This window comes from Musa acuminata, chromosome BXJ2-6 (genome assembly GCF_036884655.1).
Source record: "Musa acuminata AAA Group cultivar baxijiao chromosome BXJ2-6, Cavendish_Baxijiao_AAA, whole genome shotgun sequence".
Taxonomy (NCBI): domain Eukaryota; kingdom Viridiplantae; phylum Streptophyta; class Magnoliopsida; order Zingiberales; family Musaceae; genus Musa; species Musa acuminata.
The window spans coordinates 20,441,276-20,461,898 of NC_088343.1; the positions used below are offsets into that span (position 1 = coordinate 20,441,276).

The following is a 20,623-nucleotide window of genomic DNA, read 5'->3' on the forward strand; positions in this document are numbered from 1 at the left end:
ATAAATCATGAATGCGGACTTCGATCTCGGGATCTTATTGACAAAATCTTTATTAACTAAATTAGCAATTCGAAATTTATCGAAGGAGGTCTCATACTTTCAATATTTGTTAGATGAGTCTAGTATATTATCATATGATCCAATGATGTTTTAAACCTTTGATCCTTGATAAACAAATATGGTACATGACGAATAAACTAATATTTAATATGTAAAACAATATATGAAATATGGTTTCAGAAACCTTTGTTAAGTAAGGTATCAAATTCTAAACATTTGTTAAGTGAATTTAATATAAATATATTAAATAAGATTTTGAACCTTAGGTTGTGATGACTATCACTATCTAATATTTTATAGGTAATGTAATCTGAAGAAGACAACTATTGTGCTGAAGAACAATATCTTGATGCACAAGACATGGAGATGTCTTCATAACTAGTACTAAAATAACACCATCAAACAAGATGTGCATTGAAGACCAACTCAATCCACTCCTGCAAGCATTTAAATTCCATTGTTTGATTGATCAACAAGCTCCACAAATAGGAGAAGTCAAGCTTTTCATGTGTCTGACACTCTCTCCTTGAATGCAGCATTGATTCTTGCCCTATCTGTATAAGAATTAATCACCAGCGTCACTGCTTCAAAGATTTATGCTTCCGCTCTGCTGCAACTTCTCCAATTAAAGATGGCAGTAATTGGCCAACATGTTTAGCTGCTTGCCCAGCCTCCTGTCCTTGGATCCATTAAGTACCCCCCAACAGGCTTTCATGCCACCATCTACTGCAAGATTTAGAGAGTGTCATCAGAATGCATGAACCCCAATCTCCAAAAAAATTTCCATGTCAGAAATGGGAAGGAATGAGGTTGTTAAGTTGCATTGTGATGTGAGATTGTCCAGTTTGTATTGAAACAGTTTAAACAGCTCTGCAGATGCATATTGATTGAGCCTTTCTGCACATCTACAGCACAAGCTCCTTGCTGGATGCTGGAGATGGTGAATGGTTCTGATCCTTGGAGCAAGTGTATGGCCAATCTGTTGGAAATAAAACTCGTATATATATATATGTGTACATATGTATATGTATACATATGTATATGTATACATATGTATATGTATACATATATATATATACATATAAATATATATATATATACATATATATATATATGTATAATCATATTTTTTTTCCTATTTTCAATCTATTTTAGGTTTTTTTTCTGAAAGTAAGTACACTCCAACATATTAACACTCGGATGCACCGGTAGAATAGTGATTGAAGTGGTAATCGATATACAAAAATACAAACCTTACAAGAAGGAAAGATAAAATTATATCTTAGACAAGGGTTCATACCTCGAGATTTTTTTTTTATCTTCCCTCTAATTTTTTATAATATATTATGTTTTAGATTTGTTAATCGGAATAATTGGGTTGACAAGCATGCAGCAAAATAATCCTAACAAAACACCACATGAACTGATGCACAAAATAATTTCCAAGACAAGGAACCAGATATGTATAAATATATGAGAATGCCCATTGCATATACAATAGCCATGAAATAGAAGCAACACGAGCTGCCTACATCCTTCTGCACTTCCGAGCTCCAGACTGAATCGAAACCTTTTAACATTAAGCAAGGCTTACATACTGAATGAATGAGAATTCGGCTTCTATTTGGGAATTCCATCTTAACTAGCAAGCTTGAAAGCATCAATGAAAAGCCCATATGTGAATCCCATCTTGAAATTGTTTAGTAGCGCAATAGGAAAGGTTACTTTGGGCCGACTGTAGTAAAATCTGGTCACATACTCAGTAAGAAGAACACATACCACTGCAGCAATTACATCATTCACACCCAAAGCACCAAATGACAGAGAAATTGTTTGTGCAACATAAAAGCCACCCAACAATGAGATACCACCAAAAAGTGCTCTGCGAGGACGGCTTCTGAAGTAATTCCTTGAGGCATCTGGGATGAGACGAATGATGTCAATTAGTCTTCGTGGGCCCTCATTTTCCTGTACTGCTCGAATACTTCGGTATCTGGGTGAATACTTCTGTGTCATTTTGTATCTCTGAAGGTAGAACTTTGTTTGTGAACCAAAGCCAAGGTTGGGCACTTGGACAACAGCTCCACCGCATGCCATTTTTTACACTATGGATCAAGAGAAAACAAGCAACTTAAACGCTAAAGATATGCACTAGAGCATGCAAAACTCACTAGCTATATGTGAAGCAGCACTAATAAGATTATTATGGAAGAGTGTCCTGAGTTCCTAACAATATAAAAGATGAAACTTTTTCCCTGTCCTTAAACAACTTCCTCTATACATCCACTTGAAATATATGTTCAAATATTCCAGTTGCTTCATGGGCAGATCACTAATGTGGAGAAAAAAAACTAATCAAGTCCTAGAAGAACATCATCTATAGAACCCATGAAAGGAGTAGCAGCATGGAAGCTTTTTGTACGATAATTATACATATTGTACTCGCACATATTTGATACGCCCTGAAGCCTTATACCAATCCAAAAATAAAGAGGATCCACGCATACTGCTGAAGCCACCGGCCCACAAGGACCAGTCTCCTTAATCTCCCTTTTCTGCTATATATGATGTCCAAATCTGTCTGTTACAAAGTAATTTGAGTTCCAACAAAACTCAACGTTTTAAATCACATTCATTGTGCTACTGACAGAATTGGGAACAATTTTGAGGCTATAATAAAATAACTATAAATTGTATGAATTATTGTAGATAACTTTTTCGTTATCATGAATGTGTGTTATGAGGAATGTCAACCCATTTAGTCATCATCGTACCCATGAATACATTGGATAATTAGCTAGGGCATTATAACTTATAGAGGACATGGATTTGGACCTTTGTCCTCAAAGAGAGGGAAGAAACTAGAATCTTGTACCATTTCACTTCCAATTTGTACATTGTAGTAGACATAGTGGCATGATAAATGTTGATGCCTCCAACAAGTACAAGCCTGAATTATCAATTAGAGAACTAAAATACTAATAAAGATAAATTTATGGTATAGAAATTAAAATGCTAACCAAGTACAAGCCTTAGGATTCATATATATGGCAGTTGTGAAAGATAAGTTAATCTTGTTACTGTACCTCTCAAACTAAAATAAAATAAATTTCCTAACTGTATATGATCACTTATACTGGGACTGCATGATATTAATTAGGCTTAAAATATAACTCTTTTGTCCAATTAAATTATAGACTAAATTAGTAACGAAAATCAGACAGAAATAAAAAAATAGAAAAGCCTACTACAAGAAGTTGATGAGGAAGTATAAACCCTCTTGGTTCTTAACTTGGCTAAAGAAGTCTCGAGAAAGGACTTCTCCAATTCAATTCACTAGAATTGAGTTGTTCACTTTATAGATATCTGATTCGACAGCAATTTATCCAGAAGTCTACGTACTTTGGCCCCCAACACGATGCAAAATTATTAGAACTATATTAGCTATTACTCATTCATCATGAATACCTAAATTAACAAATCCAGTAACATGATCCAAGATATTGACTAGATTTATGGTCCAAAAACCATCCAAATAAGATGAAATATTCTAAAATATGATTCTTGACAATATTAATACAAATATTAATAAATTTAATATGCAAATTATATGATTTAAGATAAATTTCTGCAGATTATTTTTCTATTTTTTCCACATCCTCCATTTTGTTCCGAGAGGATGCACCATGAAAAATTTATAAAAATAATGTAACTTTACTTCTAGGAACTTTAGCCCACGAGATCATGCTGAGATTGTCAATATGTCATCTGAGTGTTCCACCATCACTTTTTAATATGCAACATCGAGGTCTGTATAAATGAAACTTGAGCATTAAAAGTTCCCCTCAAGAATGTATGACAAGTGCAAAATCATATATGCCATGTCCCAAAAAATTATGAAGTAAATATGCCCCAAATTATATATCAACTGATTTGGGCAACACACAAGAATACATTAAATCTACTGATTAACCTTCATCAATGGTCGCTAGTAGCTCAAGCAACATGTATGTACATACATACATACATGAGCTACTAGCGACCATTGATGGAGGTTAATCAGTAGATAATGTAAATGCGTCCGTTTAGTAAAAGGAGATGGCTTTTTAGTCAACTACCAACGGCAGATTATCCATTGCGCTTTAATTTTTCACAGCAAATTGACCAAAATAAGATCATCCGACAAAAGAACTGAATTTTAAAACGATTGAAATTTCAATACATAATAATGGTGGTAACCTAAACAAGACTAGAAGAAAAAGGTAAGGAAGCTTATTAGATTTGCTAACCCTGATCGACGACTCGTAGGCAAAGAGGGCAGCGACTGGTCCGCGGTAATAGGCAGGACTTGACCGTGGAGCCGCGGGGGTGGCACTGAAGCGAGTGGGTAAGCGCCGGCGACGGCGGCTGAAGGCTGGGTGGACAACGTGAGACTTGGGAACGCGACGGTGGCTTTTGTCCCCTGTTTCTTTATCGATCTGCGTCAACTGACCATAATGCCCTCGTACTTGGCCACAAGATGGACCGAACGGGTTCTTATAGGCCAATGGAAAGCCTTGTTTAGTCCCCAGGCGGGACCCGGTCATTGGTTGTAGGCCGTTGGACCAAAGTCAATATTGGCCCGGCCCGACATAGGAGGAAACGACACTCTCTGTTGCTCGACTCGTGTGTCGTTTCCCGTACATCCGTTTCTCGTTCTCTATGGAGTCTCGACCTCCGCTCCCCGTTTGTTGTCCCCAAGTGTCGCCATTTCTATCCGTTTCTCTTTCTTGCATCGACTCGAGATTTGTTAATCGAAGGAACGGAATTGGTTGGGTGTTTGGTCGACGACGAGGTAAGCATGGATAGTCTCATCAATGCTTTCAGTATCCCTGTCGGTCCAACGTTTAATTCTTCCCTTGGATCTGTTCTAGGGTTTAGCTTGATCTGCGCCAATATTTTTTTCACTTTGATATATAGAATCATATTCGAATCGAAAATTCGGGCTTTCTGATTGCCATGTATGAATTAGTTGAGAAAAGTACATTTGCTAGCGGTAATTCCTCGTTTTCCTTCTTTTTTATGATTGATTTTTACCCGGGACACAGATGCTTGATGTGTGATCAAGACATGATATGAGTGGTTCCATCGCTTCCTCTGGTTGTCCAGAGTATTGCATGTGGGCATCGTCAGCTGTGGTAAGGAGGCAGCTTTTCTTGATAAGGTCTTTGGGTGGATACTGTTGTCGGATACATTCACATAGAATGCGAGGGATACAAGGCGCTAATGTCGAGGCATCAGAGGCTGATGCTGAGAGCATTATTCGGAGGGTAACACCAGCGCTAGACCCCATTCGTTATAAAGGCCAAGCAGGTGAACATTTTCATGCTTGTAAAATTGGTAGCAATTTAGTTTTGTCATTGTGTTGGTGGTAGTTAACTTTACCATTATGCATCTATGAGGTTATTTACATTTTCCATCACTGTAGCATATTAGAGTTCTTATAAAAAAAGGTTATATTTTCACTGTTAATTGAGAGAGAAGGAGAACATAGGTTATTCTGCATCACATTAACAAGAAAAGTCATCTCATGAGCTACCAAAGGAAGGTATGTGGAAAAAAAACCTGAAGTTTGTTAAAAAGTAATGTCTAGTCAACTTGTGGTGATTCAGAATTAAGTTTCCATCTGTGTTGTATTGTAGAAGGTTCTTAAGTCTTATTGGGGATAGAAGAAATGGATAAGTGAATGATGACTATTATCAGCCCTGAAGATCAAATCAAATTGAAGTTATGAATATTATCATCTTTATAGTTGCTTCCAAAACCTCTTCTTCAACCTCTCTTCCTTTTTATTATTTCTCTCTTGATTCTCTCCAGATTTCTCTCCTTATTCATTGAGCTTGTTCACAAACGAAGAATTTCAATCTAGAATTTACCTATACATACTGAAACCCCTGTAGCTGCTGCTTGTTTACTCTTTTAAAGTTATTGACCTTGCTACATATGTCATGCTGATATAACTTTTAATGCCTAAAAATTAAAAATGAATGAAAAATACCCAGTTATGCAAAACAGGAGTTTCTTTTGAAAATGTTTCATATACTTATATCTTTTCAACTATAACTTCATAGCATAACTGTTTTCTACCTCACACTTCCTAAATTCAAAAGAAGTCATTTCTTCCCATTACTTGATGCAAAAGCTGACATGGCATCCTACAATCTCTAAAAGAAACCATGAATTCCCTCATCGTTTGGTTAACCTGATTGATCAATAGTCATGCCTTGTTGACAATTTTTAACCTGTACAGCAATTCCTGACTCCAAGTTTGGTTTCTTTAAATCCAGCTTGTTAAGGATGATATCAAGAAAATTATGCTAGAGCATGAATGAATCAAATAAAGCTTGATATCTTTGGATTAACAAACTTTATAATCTAGCAACTAGATAGTGTGCTGGTTTCTCGTGAACATGAATAGCTTATGTCCTTGTAGTTTGATAGCTTTGCCTTCATTTCAGTGTTACTGTATCGAAACTAAGTTCATATTAAATGGATCTCAAGTTACTTGCAATTTTTTTTAATAAATCATTTGTTTTGCACAAATTGAAGATAAGATTTGACTTCCAATTGATTCGCTTTGAGGATTAATCCTGAATATTATGTTATATTCTCATTTAGATTCGCATAAATTCAAAGACGTATCCTTGAAGCAACTATTCTTTTTTGTAGCATAACAAAATATTTTGCTGAAATTTGGATTTTTTTTTTGGCAAAATCTTGCTGAACGCAACTCATTGACAAAAACTACCATGACCTTCTTGTACTTTGAGTGCGATGAGATCAATGTCATTGTCAAAGAGTTATTTTCACCCTAACCATCTTTTCATCTTTTTTTCCAGGAAAGATTGCAGTAATTGGTGGATGTCGTGAGTACACAGGGGCTCCATATTTTGCTGCTATATCAGCTCTAAAACTCGTGAGTACCATCACTCTCATATAGTCAGTTCATATATTAATTATGTTGAACTTTGTTCCGTGTTCATTGTTGCTTCTAATTTCATATAGCATCATAAATATAAATTGGTTGGCATGTACCATGCAGGGGGCAGACTTATCACATGTTTTTTGTACAAAAGATGCAGCAACAGTGATAAAGAGCTATAGCCCGGAGTTGATTGTGCATCCAGTTTTAGAAGAATCTTACAGTGTAAGGTAATCCTTTCTTAGGAAAGTCTCTTTGGGGGCCTTGTACAACAAGGGTTGATATACAATTTGGTTTCTTAGGGACGACGAGAGAGACTCTGTTTCTGCTAAGGTTCTTTCTGAAGTTGGAAAGTGGATGGAAAGATTTGACTGTATTGTTGTTGGTCCGGGACTAGGAAGAGATCAATTTCTTATGGTATGCTGCTAGCTTGAGAAGTTATTCTCACAACCATTGGCTTTTATGAGGTTGTCCTATTTCTATCTTTGTGATTTGTTTTCCCATATCATTTCTCCAATTCTTGCCTTCACCATCTAGTTTCAAAAAAGTGTTGTATGTTTATTACAACACATCTTTCTTAAAATTAAATTACATGAAGAAAGTATGGGTGTGGAATGGGTTCACTAAGGTACCTTCTTCTGAGAAACCTACTGTACGTGAAGATTTTAGGAAACAGTGGAAATTAGAAAGGTAATATTAGCTCAGGAAATACTATTTCTGCTACTAAATCTGAGGTGCTCCTAAAACCACATGAAAGTTGAATCTACTATTCAGACATCTGTTTGATCCATTGCAACAGTTAATCTATTTTAAACTCTTTTTATATGTTAATCCATTGCAACAGTTAATCCATTGCAATTAATATGACCTTATTGTGAATTGACACCCTTTGTCCAGATTCCCTGTCATTCACAAGGCATGGATGAATTCTCATGATAGGAACATATTTCATTCAGTGACAATCATTATGTGATTAAGCGATGGCTACAACTTGGTGCAGTGCAATATTGTATGATTTTTCTGACTATTTCACACTATCAAGGGGGACCAACATTTTGCTAGCTGCAGTATACATGGGAATTTAGTGTGTGTGTATATAGCAGAACTTTCTAAAGCTCTTTCGATAATCTATCCTCTTTCTAATGACAATTGGAAATGATTTGTTGGGAAAACATCAAGAGTTAGAATGACTCAATAACAAAGAGAAAATCTGCATCCTTAGTGGAATGTGGTTTGATGAATATGCATATCCTATTATAAATCCAAATGTTGAGAACAGATTCAACAAACCATGTAATCTTCCCATGGTCAAAATAAAGCTTGTTTGGTATGCCAGGGTTGCGTGAGTGACATCATGAGGCATGCAAGGCAATCAAGCATTCCAATAGTCATTGATGGGGTATGTGTTTTCTGCATTATAAAACATGCATCTTATCTCAATTGTTATTCTCTAAATCAGAAGCACATGGATTAATTCATAAGAGATAACATTGATATGATTTGCAGGATGGTCTCTTTCTTGTCACTAACAACCTTGACTTAGTTCGTGGAAACCCATTAGCTGTCCTAACACCAAATATCAATGAGTATAAACGCCTTGTCGAGAAGGCTTTGGATTGTGAAGTTAATGATGAAGATGGTACCAACCAATTACAATTGCTTGCCAGGCGGTAATCATCTTTTGAATTTCTCTTTTCTGTTTCTCTTGTGATTCACAAGAAGGCTAAACATAGCTTTTTGTCCTCTCAGGATTGATGGTGTTACTATTCTTCGTAAAGGGAAGTCAGATTTTATTAGTGATGGTGAAGCAGGTCTTAGCTAAATGCAGTACATATTACTATCTTTTTTGAATTTTAGGTATCATAGTCATTATATAATTAGCTGTAGTTCTTTCTGATGGTTTATGTCTTACAGTCACAAGTGTGAGCACATTTGGCTCACCTCGACGTTGTGGTGGTCAAGGTGACATCCTTTCTGGCAGGTTTGTTGTCATTTAGGATGTCAGATAAGCTTTGTAGTCTTTTGCCAATCACGTTTTTGCATTTAAATCTGTTGCATTTCTTCAAGTTATACAACCCTAGGCCATTTGTTTCTGTAAGGTTTAATTTTTTTCTTTTCTTTGAAAAAAACTAAAATGCATTTACCACAGTGATGAATTTACCTTGAAAACAGATTATATGAAAGGGTTGTTGATAAGTGAGACTAAATGGCCTTATCAGTTGTAAAGTAGCATTTCTTTGCCAGCATATATAAGCATGTAACTACATGCAACTTTAAGATCTTGACTCTAGAAAACATATTATACTCTAGTTTTGATGTTTCTAAATTCTGGTACACAGTCAAGTGCTCCCAATTTGATAGAGACACATTTGAGCACATTACAGACCCAGTGTGTATTGGTATATATATATGTAAGTCGTATAGAGTGTACATAATCTATGTGCTATGTTTCACGGCTGCAACACTGTTTTGCAAACTAAAGCTTTCACTTTTGCATAATTTTCATGTGATACTAGTGTTGCAGTATTTTCATCATGGGCACGCCGGCATTTATTGTCTACAAAAGAAGCCACTGGAAAGAGGTTTGACAGTTTGACTATATACATTTTGTTGGATGAGATCATTATTCTTTTAGTAAAATTCGCTTCTAACTGTTTTGAAAATTTCAAGTTTGTCAAATCCAATGGTCCTCGGGTGCATTGCTGGTTCTGCACTGCTTAGAAGAGCTGCTGCTCTTGCGTTCCAAAACAAGAAACGAGCAACACTTACTACAGATATTATTGAGTACTTGGGGAAGAGGTACCGCTGTCACTTACAAAGTAGTTTTACCAAGAAAAAGTGTTTGAAATTTCAGCTTTACTAACTTCTTTTTCGCAGTTTGGAAGACATATGCCCTGCTGAATAATGCTGCATCCTCAAGATCCTGGATATCTTGGAAGAACTAATCACTCCTCATGGCATAATATGTGAAGATGTGCTTTCACTTCTTGTATGGTACATTTGAGTTCAAATATCTGCAGTAATAATTTTCAGTTCAGGAAGCAAACATTGACGATATAAGTCTGTGTATGCTGATAATGTGACTGCTGTGCTACAAAATGTAATCTTGTACGGTACTTCAACACTTTTGTCATTTATCATCAAAGAGGCGGATGTACCAAATAATGACCAAGCTCTTCTCGTTGCTTGATACAGAAAAGTGAAAAACAATGCGTTGGTGGTTTGGTATCCGCTAATATTATCAGCATTGGTTATGCTCATTCAATTCGATTTGATTTGTGTGGTCCATGCTCTTCATATGCTAAGCGTTGTTTTTTGTTTTTATTGTATGCAAGCATTGTTACGGGATGCCGTTGGAGATCTCATTTGCGCATCCTGTTCTCCATTTATACCCAAATCTGCTGATCTGGGTGGTGTTGTGGAATCAATAATGTCATGGAAGTACAGCAGCAGATTATGGTAAAGGAACCATTTCAAGCAACAATGCTACCTAAAACTTAGGTTTGGATCATGTTTGTATTTTTATTATGTAGTTGGATGAAAAAGCTCAGTAAATGTATAGTTGTGAAAAACTTTGATCGTTGGATAAATAATAGATGAATATTATTTTTTTAAATATGTTTTGAGGTAGTGTTGTTTAGTAAAATTATATCACAAAAATTAATTCAATATTGTGATAAATTTATTCTTCTAATATTTTTAATATATATTTAAAAATAAATGTATATATTTTTATTTAAATAAATAAAATAAATAATAAATAAATAAAATGTAATTTGATAAAAAAAAATTGTATGGTTCAAATATATAATAAATAAAAATATAAGCATATAAATAAATATAATTTTTAAAAAAAAATAAATAAATAAAAATTCATCTTATAGAGATTAAAAATCTTACTAAATTATTTTGACAATATTATAATTTTAAATAAAATCATAAGATACTTTCAAAAAAAAAAAAAAAACTAACATCCTACAAATGTTGAAATGCTAATAATACTAGTATTTAGTATTTGAGTAGTTTCAGATTTGGAAAAAAAAAAAAATACAAAATACTAATTTATATTTGAGCAATATTGGGCGCCAATACATATTTTAAATGTATTTTGAAGCTCACCCTCGGTTTGCTATTGGGTGAAGAAGGTATAGATGCTATTGTAATCTTCGACAATAGTGTTGTTATTCTAAGTAGGTAATGAAAAGTCCATTTAAAAGCACAACACGCTTTAAAGGCCAAGCTCAAGCCTTCTTAGACTAGTAGTAGGCTAGCTATTACGAAGACAAATGCCACCACAGCCACGCCGCCGACGATAACGAAGAAGGTTCCCGCTGTCCCCACAAACTGCAACGATCGAGAGGAATGTTTAACGAAACAATTTATGGAGGCAGGCGGAACATGCCTCCATAAATGCCACGATAGGCCTCAGGATATATCTCCGAGTTCACTGCCCATGGAATAGGACTCGTTCCCGAAGAGAAGAAACCAATGGAAAATAGCAATCCATCCTAAGCCGGTGCCGTGCCACAAGGGACATGAAGGGATTGCAGCCAAGATGACTGCAAAAAGAATAATACCCTGGAGAGTCTGAGAAGTGAAACAACGATCGGTGCCTGTCGAACTGGTGAGTGCTAATCGGCGCCTGCCACAGAAACCAGCCATCTGGACTATCTATCGTAGGGCTGCAATACATAGCTGTATTTTTATTCCGGTGAACTGCTGGAAAGCCTGCCCGCGCATAAGAAGATTAAAGATGTGCACATCTTAGGCGTGTAAATGGTCCCAATGCAAATATAAACTGCACTTTTAAGAGAGTCAAACTTACCATTACTAAGTTATACAAATATAATGTGTCTAGAGGGGACAGATTGACATCGAATTTGGTCTGTAAAGTGTCCGATTGAGTTTAAATGTTAAAAAGCTCGAGGCTACGTCGAAAGGTATGAAGTCCAACTATCAGAGAGAGAGAGAGAGAGAGAGAGAGAGAGAGAGAGAGAGAGAGAGCAATTAAAAGTCTGTAATAAACCAGGTGGCTCATGTAAGTTGGTATTCAGACAATATAGATTATTTGGAGTTCAAAAGAAAAAGATATTCTGCAATATTGTGGGAGGATGATGGACTTCATTAGTTAGATTCTGAATGACTATTTAAGCTACTAAATTACTTCAATTTTGAGATAGGAAAGGTCATGGGTGGGCAAAGACTTACTCGAATGATAGTGTTCTTAGGACCTTTGAATGTTATATATAAAGGCCTTTCTAATAATAATAATAATAATAGCAAAATGATCACGTTCCTAAATGATGTCCATCGTTTGTAATTATATTGATGCAAAGGATAACCAAATAACTCAAAGGTTATATATAAAATCCTTCGCCTTGATGTCCATCATTTATAATTACTATATTGTTATAAAGGTTATGATGCAAAGGATAACCAAATAACTTAATTTGTCACATTGTTAGAGAAGTTCGGGATATAGAAGCATTAACTGAGATAACCAAATAATATTCTCTATCTTTAATAAGATCCCAAGTGCAAAAGCCGAGTGATAGATAGTAGTTGCGAGAAGGGAAAACATAGTGGCTTCACTAATAAAAAAAAGTTATATTGAAGTTCTTATCTTTTTAGGAAAAAAAATTAGACTATAGTTGGAAAGAAAAATAGTAAGAAGCACAGGAGTAATGAGCAAGAACAATACGAAGATAAGGGAGATAAATTAACAACAATAAGTGATGTAATTGAATAAGTTGAGCAAATAGATGAAGGTCGATTGCGACGGTCATGATATAGTGACATATGTATTTGATTCGGTGATAATATTCTATTTATAGTTTATTAATTGATGTTTTTCTTCGTAATAAGGATGAGTGAGGTTGCTAACGATGAGGAAGTCATGATGATAATATTCAATTTGAAGTATTTATCATGAGTTTTATCTATAGAGTTTGAGTTCTTATCCATTACATATTCAATGACATTATTATCAATTTTAGCTTAAATTTTATTTATCAACAAATGTTTCATTGTTCTTATTCATCGTGAGTGAGTAGTTAATTGATTCATGAAATATGCAATCTTATTTATAAATTAATAGCATTTCTAGTTATTACATTTAGACATCTTCATTGGAGGCGTAATTAAGAAATTCTACCATCCTAATATCGAAGGCTGCTACTAAGTCCAACGCATCAATTGTTTCGAGTATTATTATGGACACTAATTTTTAGGTAATATCCTATTCCTATTAGTAAGGTTATTATATATTTTTAATATTATTTAATTAATTTGATTACTATATTTTAATGAAAGAGTATTATCAGTAAGTAGGGACTTGGATATTCAACCTAAGCTATAAAATTAATTATGATGGACTAATCAATTTGATGTTTGTGCCCCTTAACACACATTATCACTGGCACCATGAATTGTCAAGAAATACTAGACTGTATTCAAGAAAGCGGTAAGTGAACTTTCCATGTGTTTTAAGAGAAATTATAATATTTCAAAAAGTACATCGCAACACATTACTAATAGAAGAAAATTATCGCAGATATAACTACTAATCAACTAAGATGCCTCGACAAGTATGTTGCCACACATTATTCATTTGTCGAATGAAAAATAAAAGAGATGAAATGTCTCAAGTTTAAAATGCATCGTGAGTCTTCATGGGTTTTGTTTAAAATGCAGTTGTATGTTTCATATCACTTACATGCTCTCTGGTTTTGTTTATGGTGTTTTTTTTGTTATGAAGTTCATTGATGCCATGATCGATATATGCGACAAGCAAACACCTATTTCTCTCGTCCTTATCCAAACTGTTGACATAAAAAAAATCAATGTTAATATTGTCCAAAAAAAGAAAAATATTGATATGGTTAAACTGTCAGTGATATAGTTGTATTTTGTGTTTTTGACGTGATATAGTGTTTATAGTATTTTTGTTAATATTTATTTTAAACAGTAAAGTTTTATAGTGTTTTTTCTGTATTTTATATAGTGTTTTCTTTCTTAAATGGTTATTTTACACAGTAAGATTTTACAGTGGTTTAGTAATGTGATACAATAATGTTTTTGTTAAATATCTGTTTTACGCAAAACAGTGTTTTAGTAATGTGATATAGTGTTTTATTAAAATTTCTATTTTGCACAGTAAGGTTTCATAGTATTTTAGTATATGTGATATAATATTTTATTCAATGTCTATTATACACAATAAAGTTTTACAGTATTTTGTTAAATGTTCATTCAACACAACAAGATTTTATAGCATACAGTGTTTTGTTAAATATCTATTTTATACAGTAAAGTTTTACAATATTTTAGTAATGTGATATAGTTAGTGTTTTGTTAAATGTCTATTCTACAAAGTAAAAGTTTGGTATAAATGATACAGTATTTTTGTTCAATGTCCATTATATACAGTAAAATTTTATAGTGATTTGTTAAATGTCTGTTTTACACAATAAGGTTTTACAGTACTTTAGTAATATGATAATAGTGTTTTATTAAATGTGTGTTTCACAGTAAGGTTTTACAATGTTTTATAGTATATGTAATATAGTGTTTTGTTAAATGTCAATCACATTAAAATACTACAATACAACTCAAAAATGCTAGTATTTTAGTAAATCAACACTGATGTCTAAAAATTTGCATACGAAAAAAGCACGACAATCTACACGAACAACTCATCCTTGCCTTCCTCCTTCTTCGTCTTCATGTCCAACCTAACATTGTTTTGCTTCATGTCAGAAATATATTTTTCACATATTTTTTCTTGTATGTTTTTGTCGAAAAGAAAATCATAAAAAAAATATGGATTCAAACTTTTTATAGCTAATGATCGCATAAAACAAATATGGAGCAATGGGTTCCAAATAGCTAAAATCAACCACATAAATATGTTTTATTATCAATGTTCACTATAACTGTGAGAATGTCTAGACTTCAAATTTATATGAGGTAAAACTCCAAAGAACCTACTCTTTTCTTTTGATTTCTTTATATGCTTCTCAAAATAACTCGAACCATTTTTACGATATTTTTTTCTTGTCATCTCTGTTAAAAAATATATATTTGTCATAGGTCTTGCATTAATCCTAAGACTCTTAATACAACCTCCAAATGTCCAAAAAGCTCATAAAAAATACTATATATATCTATATATATATAATATTATCAATAATTCTTATATTTGTTACACTAAATTCTATGTACACAATTGTACTATGACATCATTTGCATCATGTATTCCAAGAAAAATAATAAACATATTTCGTTATAGTATTTTTATGAAGTATTTATAGTGTTTTCATTCGAATTTCTTAAACACAATAAAATTCATATAAAAATATTATGTAAGTAATATTTTTTTGTAATTTTTACATTCATTACATTGCATTCCATACACACAATTGTACTAGGATATTATTTGCATCATGCATTAAAAAAATGATAAAAATATTTTGTTATAGTGTTTAAAGTATTTTTATTTCTAAAACACTATAAGGATCACATAATAGGACATCATTAACAATGTGATTCAAGTATATGGTTATAATGTTTTTATAAAGCATTTAAAAGTATTTTGATTTGTTTTTATAAAAACACTATAACACAAATATAAAAAAAACACTGTAAAAATTTTACTTGTGTTCATGATAACATGTAAACAATTACAGTTCATGAGTGTCTACACTTACTTTCATTCCAGTTCATGCATTAAGAAGTTATGATTAGTGTATTCCACTGTTGTTGATTATATAAATTATGCTTCCAAAATAAATGAATGATTTAGCCTTTATAGAATCTTTTTTAAATTAAACTTTATCGAATTCTTCTTTTGTTCAGAAAAATTGCAAACTAAACACAAAAACACTGTAAAAACTTGAAAGTCATTAGACATACACAATTTTTAACGATCTTAAAAAAAAAAAAAAGGAGATAACTTGATGAGAAAGCTAAAATAGAATGAATATTACTTGCATCTGTAACAATAAAAGTCTCAGATTGGAGGGTTTAAAAACCCACAAAACTATGAACACAAGTGAAAAACACTTTCAAATAATAAAATTCACAGTTCCAAACAAGAGAGGAGTCTTTGGTTGATGATCATTTTTTTATAAAGTAAAAGATGGAAAAGAAGAAAGTTGAATCCTAAATAGTCTTTGAGGCTAAACCTGATAACAGAGAGATTTCCTCAACTACATCATTTTATCAAAACTATTAACATCAGACCAAACCCATCGATCCATTCATATGAACTGATCGACGGTCCTTCGGTCAGTTCCCAAAATCGATGGTGGGAAACATTTGCTGTAGCTTTTTGAATGGCAATTCTAGTATTTTCGAAAAGGAGGTCATGGATCAGGAATAACAAAAATGAGAGTACTGCTGGGAAATGCACAAAAAATAAATATTTTCCTGATCAATCATCAACATATATATATATATATATATATATATATAGTCAATCCAAGGTTTTTGGAATGGTTTAACAAAATTAAAAGAGTTTTTGACCTCTCCTGCTAAAATCGATCAGTAGATATGTGTTGGTATAAGTTCATATACACATCATAAGTGGATTTGACCTACCCATATGTGATAACCAACAAGCTTAGCAGCTTTCTTCTCATAACAAATTATGCAATATGGTGAAAGATGTGAAAACAACGTTGGCACATAAAAGTGCACTTTCAAACTCTCGGGCAAATGATATGATGAGCGATTGCATCACGGGATTCATCATCAGCACGAAATACGAGTATTAATTTTTTATCCCTTCTACAAGTGGGGGGTTAGTTTGACTAATCTAAATATGTTCCACATATAACGTACGTCAGATTCTACAAGAAGGTCAACCATCATCATCCACCATCTTGTTAGGTGGTCTTCTCCAATGTTCTTGTGGACTAATTTTCCAAGCTTTCAACGACTCTCCCTCAAATCGAATTCATATCTCTTCTCATGTCACCCATCTCACCCCTTTGATATAAACTTTGCAGACAGTGTGTATTCATGTCTTGATGTGATCATGGAGTTTGACTGACCTACTCATTGGTTTCTACATATCTATCCTTTCAGAGTTCCTAAATGGCATATTTTACCTTTGAAGTTTGATTTAATATATATATATATACATATATCCCACCCTTTAACATCTATTCAAGAAAACTCCATCCTTGTTAACTTAAAAGATTGGGATTCATTCATCACAATGATATTCGTAAGAATGTACATGTTATACTTAAATTTAGAGGATAAATACGTAATTTGGATACAAGTTTTTCTTCCTAATAAAACATAAAATAATTTGGATATCAATTGTATATAGATACAATTGAAAAATATTTATTTTTGCATTTACTTTCCCTGTATTTTTCATGTAAAGTTTGCATTGAGATGCTCATATATATACAATATAAACATTATTCTAACTAATGTTCTAACATCATTTTAGTTAATTATGTTGTCACCAACTCCTTGATGTGTTGGATGACAACATAGTTTGACAAATTCTTCTGATTTAGTTCCTCCGATTATTCCTGCCAGTTTTGAATAATGGAAGAGCTGAGCATTACAATTTGTAGTGATTTTGACATAAAGCTGTTCAAAGTCGAACAACTCCACCTGTTGTTCTCTTTGGATGTAGATGATCGAAACATGTCACTTTGGTGGCGTTGTTTGACTCATTAATCTCAAGTTTCTCATCATTTAAATCTTCTCCTTGTTTAATTAAAATTTACTTTATAATGTTTAAATTGTTTGAGAACTTTGGATTTTGAATTTGGGATACGCCATGATTCATTTATTGCTAATGTTGTCATATGAATATTTCTTTCTTGTTATAAATACAAATACATTTAAGTTCATTGCAATTCAAAAATACATTAGTGATTTTGACCTAAAGATGTCCAAAGTCAAACAACTTCACTATATATATATATATATATATATATACACACACACACACACACATAAAAAAAAACACTCAAAACTGTCTTACAAATATTTTAGTGTTTTGGTTTGCTATGATGGTTTTGGCCTTTTATAGTGTTTTGACTGTAAAAATACTGTAAAAGCTTTTTGAAAATATTGTATATAATATAAATAGATTTATAACCTTAACTAGACTAACTACAAATTTGAAAAATATGATATTGTAATAGTCCATGGGCAATGAAAAAAAAAAAATACAATATGATATCACTTACAATTCTTTAATAATGGTTATAGTATTTTCAATACATCAATAAAATATTAAAAATATTATTAGAAAAATATTATAAACTAGCCAAATGAAAATACTGTAATAGTTAAAAAAAGGAGCAAAAATATTGATGAGAAAACTTTTAAAGGGTTATTTTGAGAAATACATAAAATATGATTATTTCTTGCGAAATCGCTAAAATATGAGTATGTGTGTGTGTATATATATATATATATATATATATATATATATTTATTGCATATATATGTACGTATATATAAAACATAGGCTAAAAATTGATGAATTTATTTTAATGTTCTTAATCTAATCATAACCTTTGTAGGTTGAAGAAATGACTCAAGGCTTGTTTTTTCCCAATGGTTGGTGTGGACTTTTGGAATTTGAGAGAATGTCTACTATGGAGACTTTCTTAGCCAAAATCTATTGCAATCTTTAGGGTAAAGGAATGCCCTAAGATTTACTGGGATTGGGTGTTGACTATGGAACCATTAGTGGATGCGTGGAAGAGAACATTTTGACCAGCGTGGGCAAAAATTGTATCCGAGAATAATTTATCCTCATCACAACGTGTTCAATTTGATCACATGAAATGACTATTATGCCCTATGTTTGGAAGAATGTATCAATTAAATTGTATTTGGAATATATTTATATTTTTAATTGTTGAATCTCTTTGATGATGAAACTAATTGATTGTGTTTAGATGTTTAACTGCATTTTGAGTGATGCAGGTCTACTCGATCAGGATTAGACAATTAACGCAGGAGGAATTGACGTTGCGCCGGAGGAGATCACGTTAGGATATTGGATGGCAGAACACTTCGGACGTCAGGCATCGGGCCAAGAGCGGAATTGCGCCAAGGATATTGGGGTTGCGAAAGTCAACCGCCGATTGGGCAACAAGCCGTAAGAGAGGACGATGCGCTGAAGAATCGGACGAAGCGCTAACCAATGACGTGCCGGGCAACAGAATGTCAATTCGCGTTGTAATAATTGTCTAGATCGGAGTAGAGTTTTGGCTTATGTGTGCAGGATTAACTACGATAACGACGAAGACATAAAGCGAAACAAAGTGTCGGAGTCAAGCACAAAGGATTTGTTGCGAGTTCGAGAGTTCGACGGAAGTCCGAAGGTTCGTCGGGAATGCTGCTGGAACTAGCCGAGAATGAGTAGGGAGCTTGCCGAAGGGTTTTTCGGAAGCTCACCGGAAGATTCGTTGGAAGTTCGCGGAGCTCGCCGAGAAAGATCGGAGCTTGCCAAAGAAGCTCGTTGGAACTCGCCAAGATTAAATCGTGAAGTCTAGGAGCTTGTTGGAAGTCCGTAGAATGGTTTCCGAGAGTTCGTCGGAAGACCGCCGGAATATCACCGGAAGCTCGCCGGAAGAAGTCTTGACTTGCGGACTTTGTAATAGCTTAGGAAATGTCTTTAAAAATTTATAGTTAGCACATTAATTAGGATTAGGATGAAGAGATAATCCTATATCCTGGTTAGGGGCCAACTAGGCCCAAAATTAGACTTGGTTTGAGCTAAATTTGAAGCCCAATCAGTGAACCGAAGGGTCTGGCGGTGGCACCGCCCAACACCCGAGAGCTAGGCGATGGCACCGCCCAGCACCCGAGAGCCAAGCGGTGGCACCGCCCGTCCACTGTTAGTGTCTGACATTGACAGGCGGTGGCACCGCCAGCATCGGGAACCCAAAGAGAATTCAAATTTTGGAGCCCAAATTTGAATCCTCTTGAGGCCTATAAATACCCCTCAAATCTTAGCTGAGATTACAACTTTTGGAGAAGCAATTGATTGAGAGAAAGGTCTTAGAAAAGCCTTAGCTAGTCTTGTTTTCAATTTGCTAGTGTTCACCTCCTTCTTTCTTGCTGAAAATTTGTAAGAGAGTGAACCGCTTGTAAAAAGTTGTAAGAGGGGTATTTACCCTTCCCCTTCAAGAGATTTGCTAGTGGAAGGTGGGAGCCTCGTCGAAGAGGGGCCTCGCAAGTGGATGTAGGTCATTTGACCGAACCACTTTAAAATCGACGTAATCTCTAGTTTGCATTTCATTACTGCTACTTACATTACTGCAAACCTTCTTACTTGCTTTATTTTCTCATTACCTTTGCTACACAACTTTGCGAATACGCTTTCAAGTTAAGCACTTCAGAGTTCGATTTTTATTGTACGAAAGTTTTGTCAAAACCGACGTTTTAATCCACTGCACTAATTCACCCCCCCCTCTTAGTGCCGCTCCGATCCTAACATTAATATGTATTTAGAGAAAAAGATTTGAATAAGTGTGTAATTATGGATATCTTGAGTGTTTTAAATATACATTGATGTAATTATTGTTTAGTTAAATTATATTTCAAAACTTCATT

At 33.8% G+C, this 20,623-nt stretch overlaps 1 protein-coding gene across 1 annotated transcript; it reads left to right on the forward strand.

Annotated features, from left to right (window-relative positions):
• The first annotated feature begins 4,735 nt into the window (after nucleotides 1-4,735).
• On the forward strand, nucleotides 4,736-10,286 carry LOC135615192 (ATP-dependent (S)-NAD(P)H-hydrate dehydratase-like). Its single transcript, XM_065113360.1, has 12 exons — nucleotides 4,736-4,894; nucleotides 5,148-5,412; nucleotides 6,939-7,015; nucleotides 7,142-7,251; nucleotides 7,324-7,438; nucleotides 8,358-8,420; nucleotides 8,528-8,691; nucleotides 8,771-8,832; nucleotides 8,936-9,002; nucleotides 9,538-9,603; nucleotides 9,692-9,820; nucleotides 9,899-10,286. The coding sequence occupies exons 2-12, from the start codon at nucleotides 5,175-5,177 to the stop codon at nucleotides 9,924-9,926; spliced, it is 1,119 nt and encodes a 372-aa protein (XP_064969432.1). The 5' UTR covers nucleotides 4,736-4,894; nucleotides 5,148-5,174; the 3' UTR covers nucleotides 9,927-10,286.
• The last annotated feature ends 10,337 nt before the right edge of the window (nucleotides 10,287-20,623 follow it).

Excerpts from the sequence above, each read along its gene's own strand:
- LOC135615192 (XM_065113360.1), top strand. The coding sequence starts at position 5,175 with ATGAGTGGTTCCATCGCTTCCTCTGGTTGTCCAGAGTATTGCATGTGG. Across the intron at positions 7,016-7,141 it reads CTATATCAGCTCTAAAACTC|GGGGCAGACTTATCACATGT; the intron begins GTGAGTACCATC and ends TGTACCATGCAG. Across the intron at positions 8,421-8,527 it reads TTCCAATAGTCATTGATGGG|GATGGTCTCTTTCTTGTCAC; the intron begins GTATGTGTTTTC and ends TATGATTTGCAG.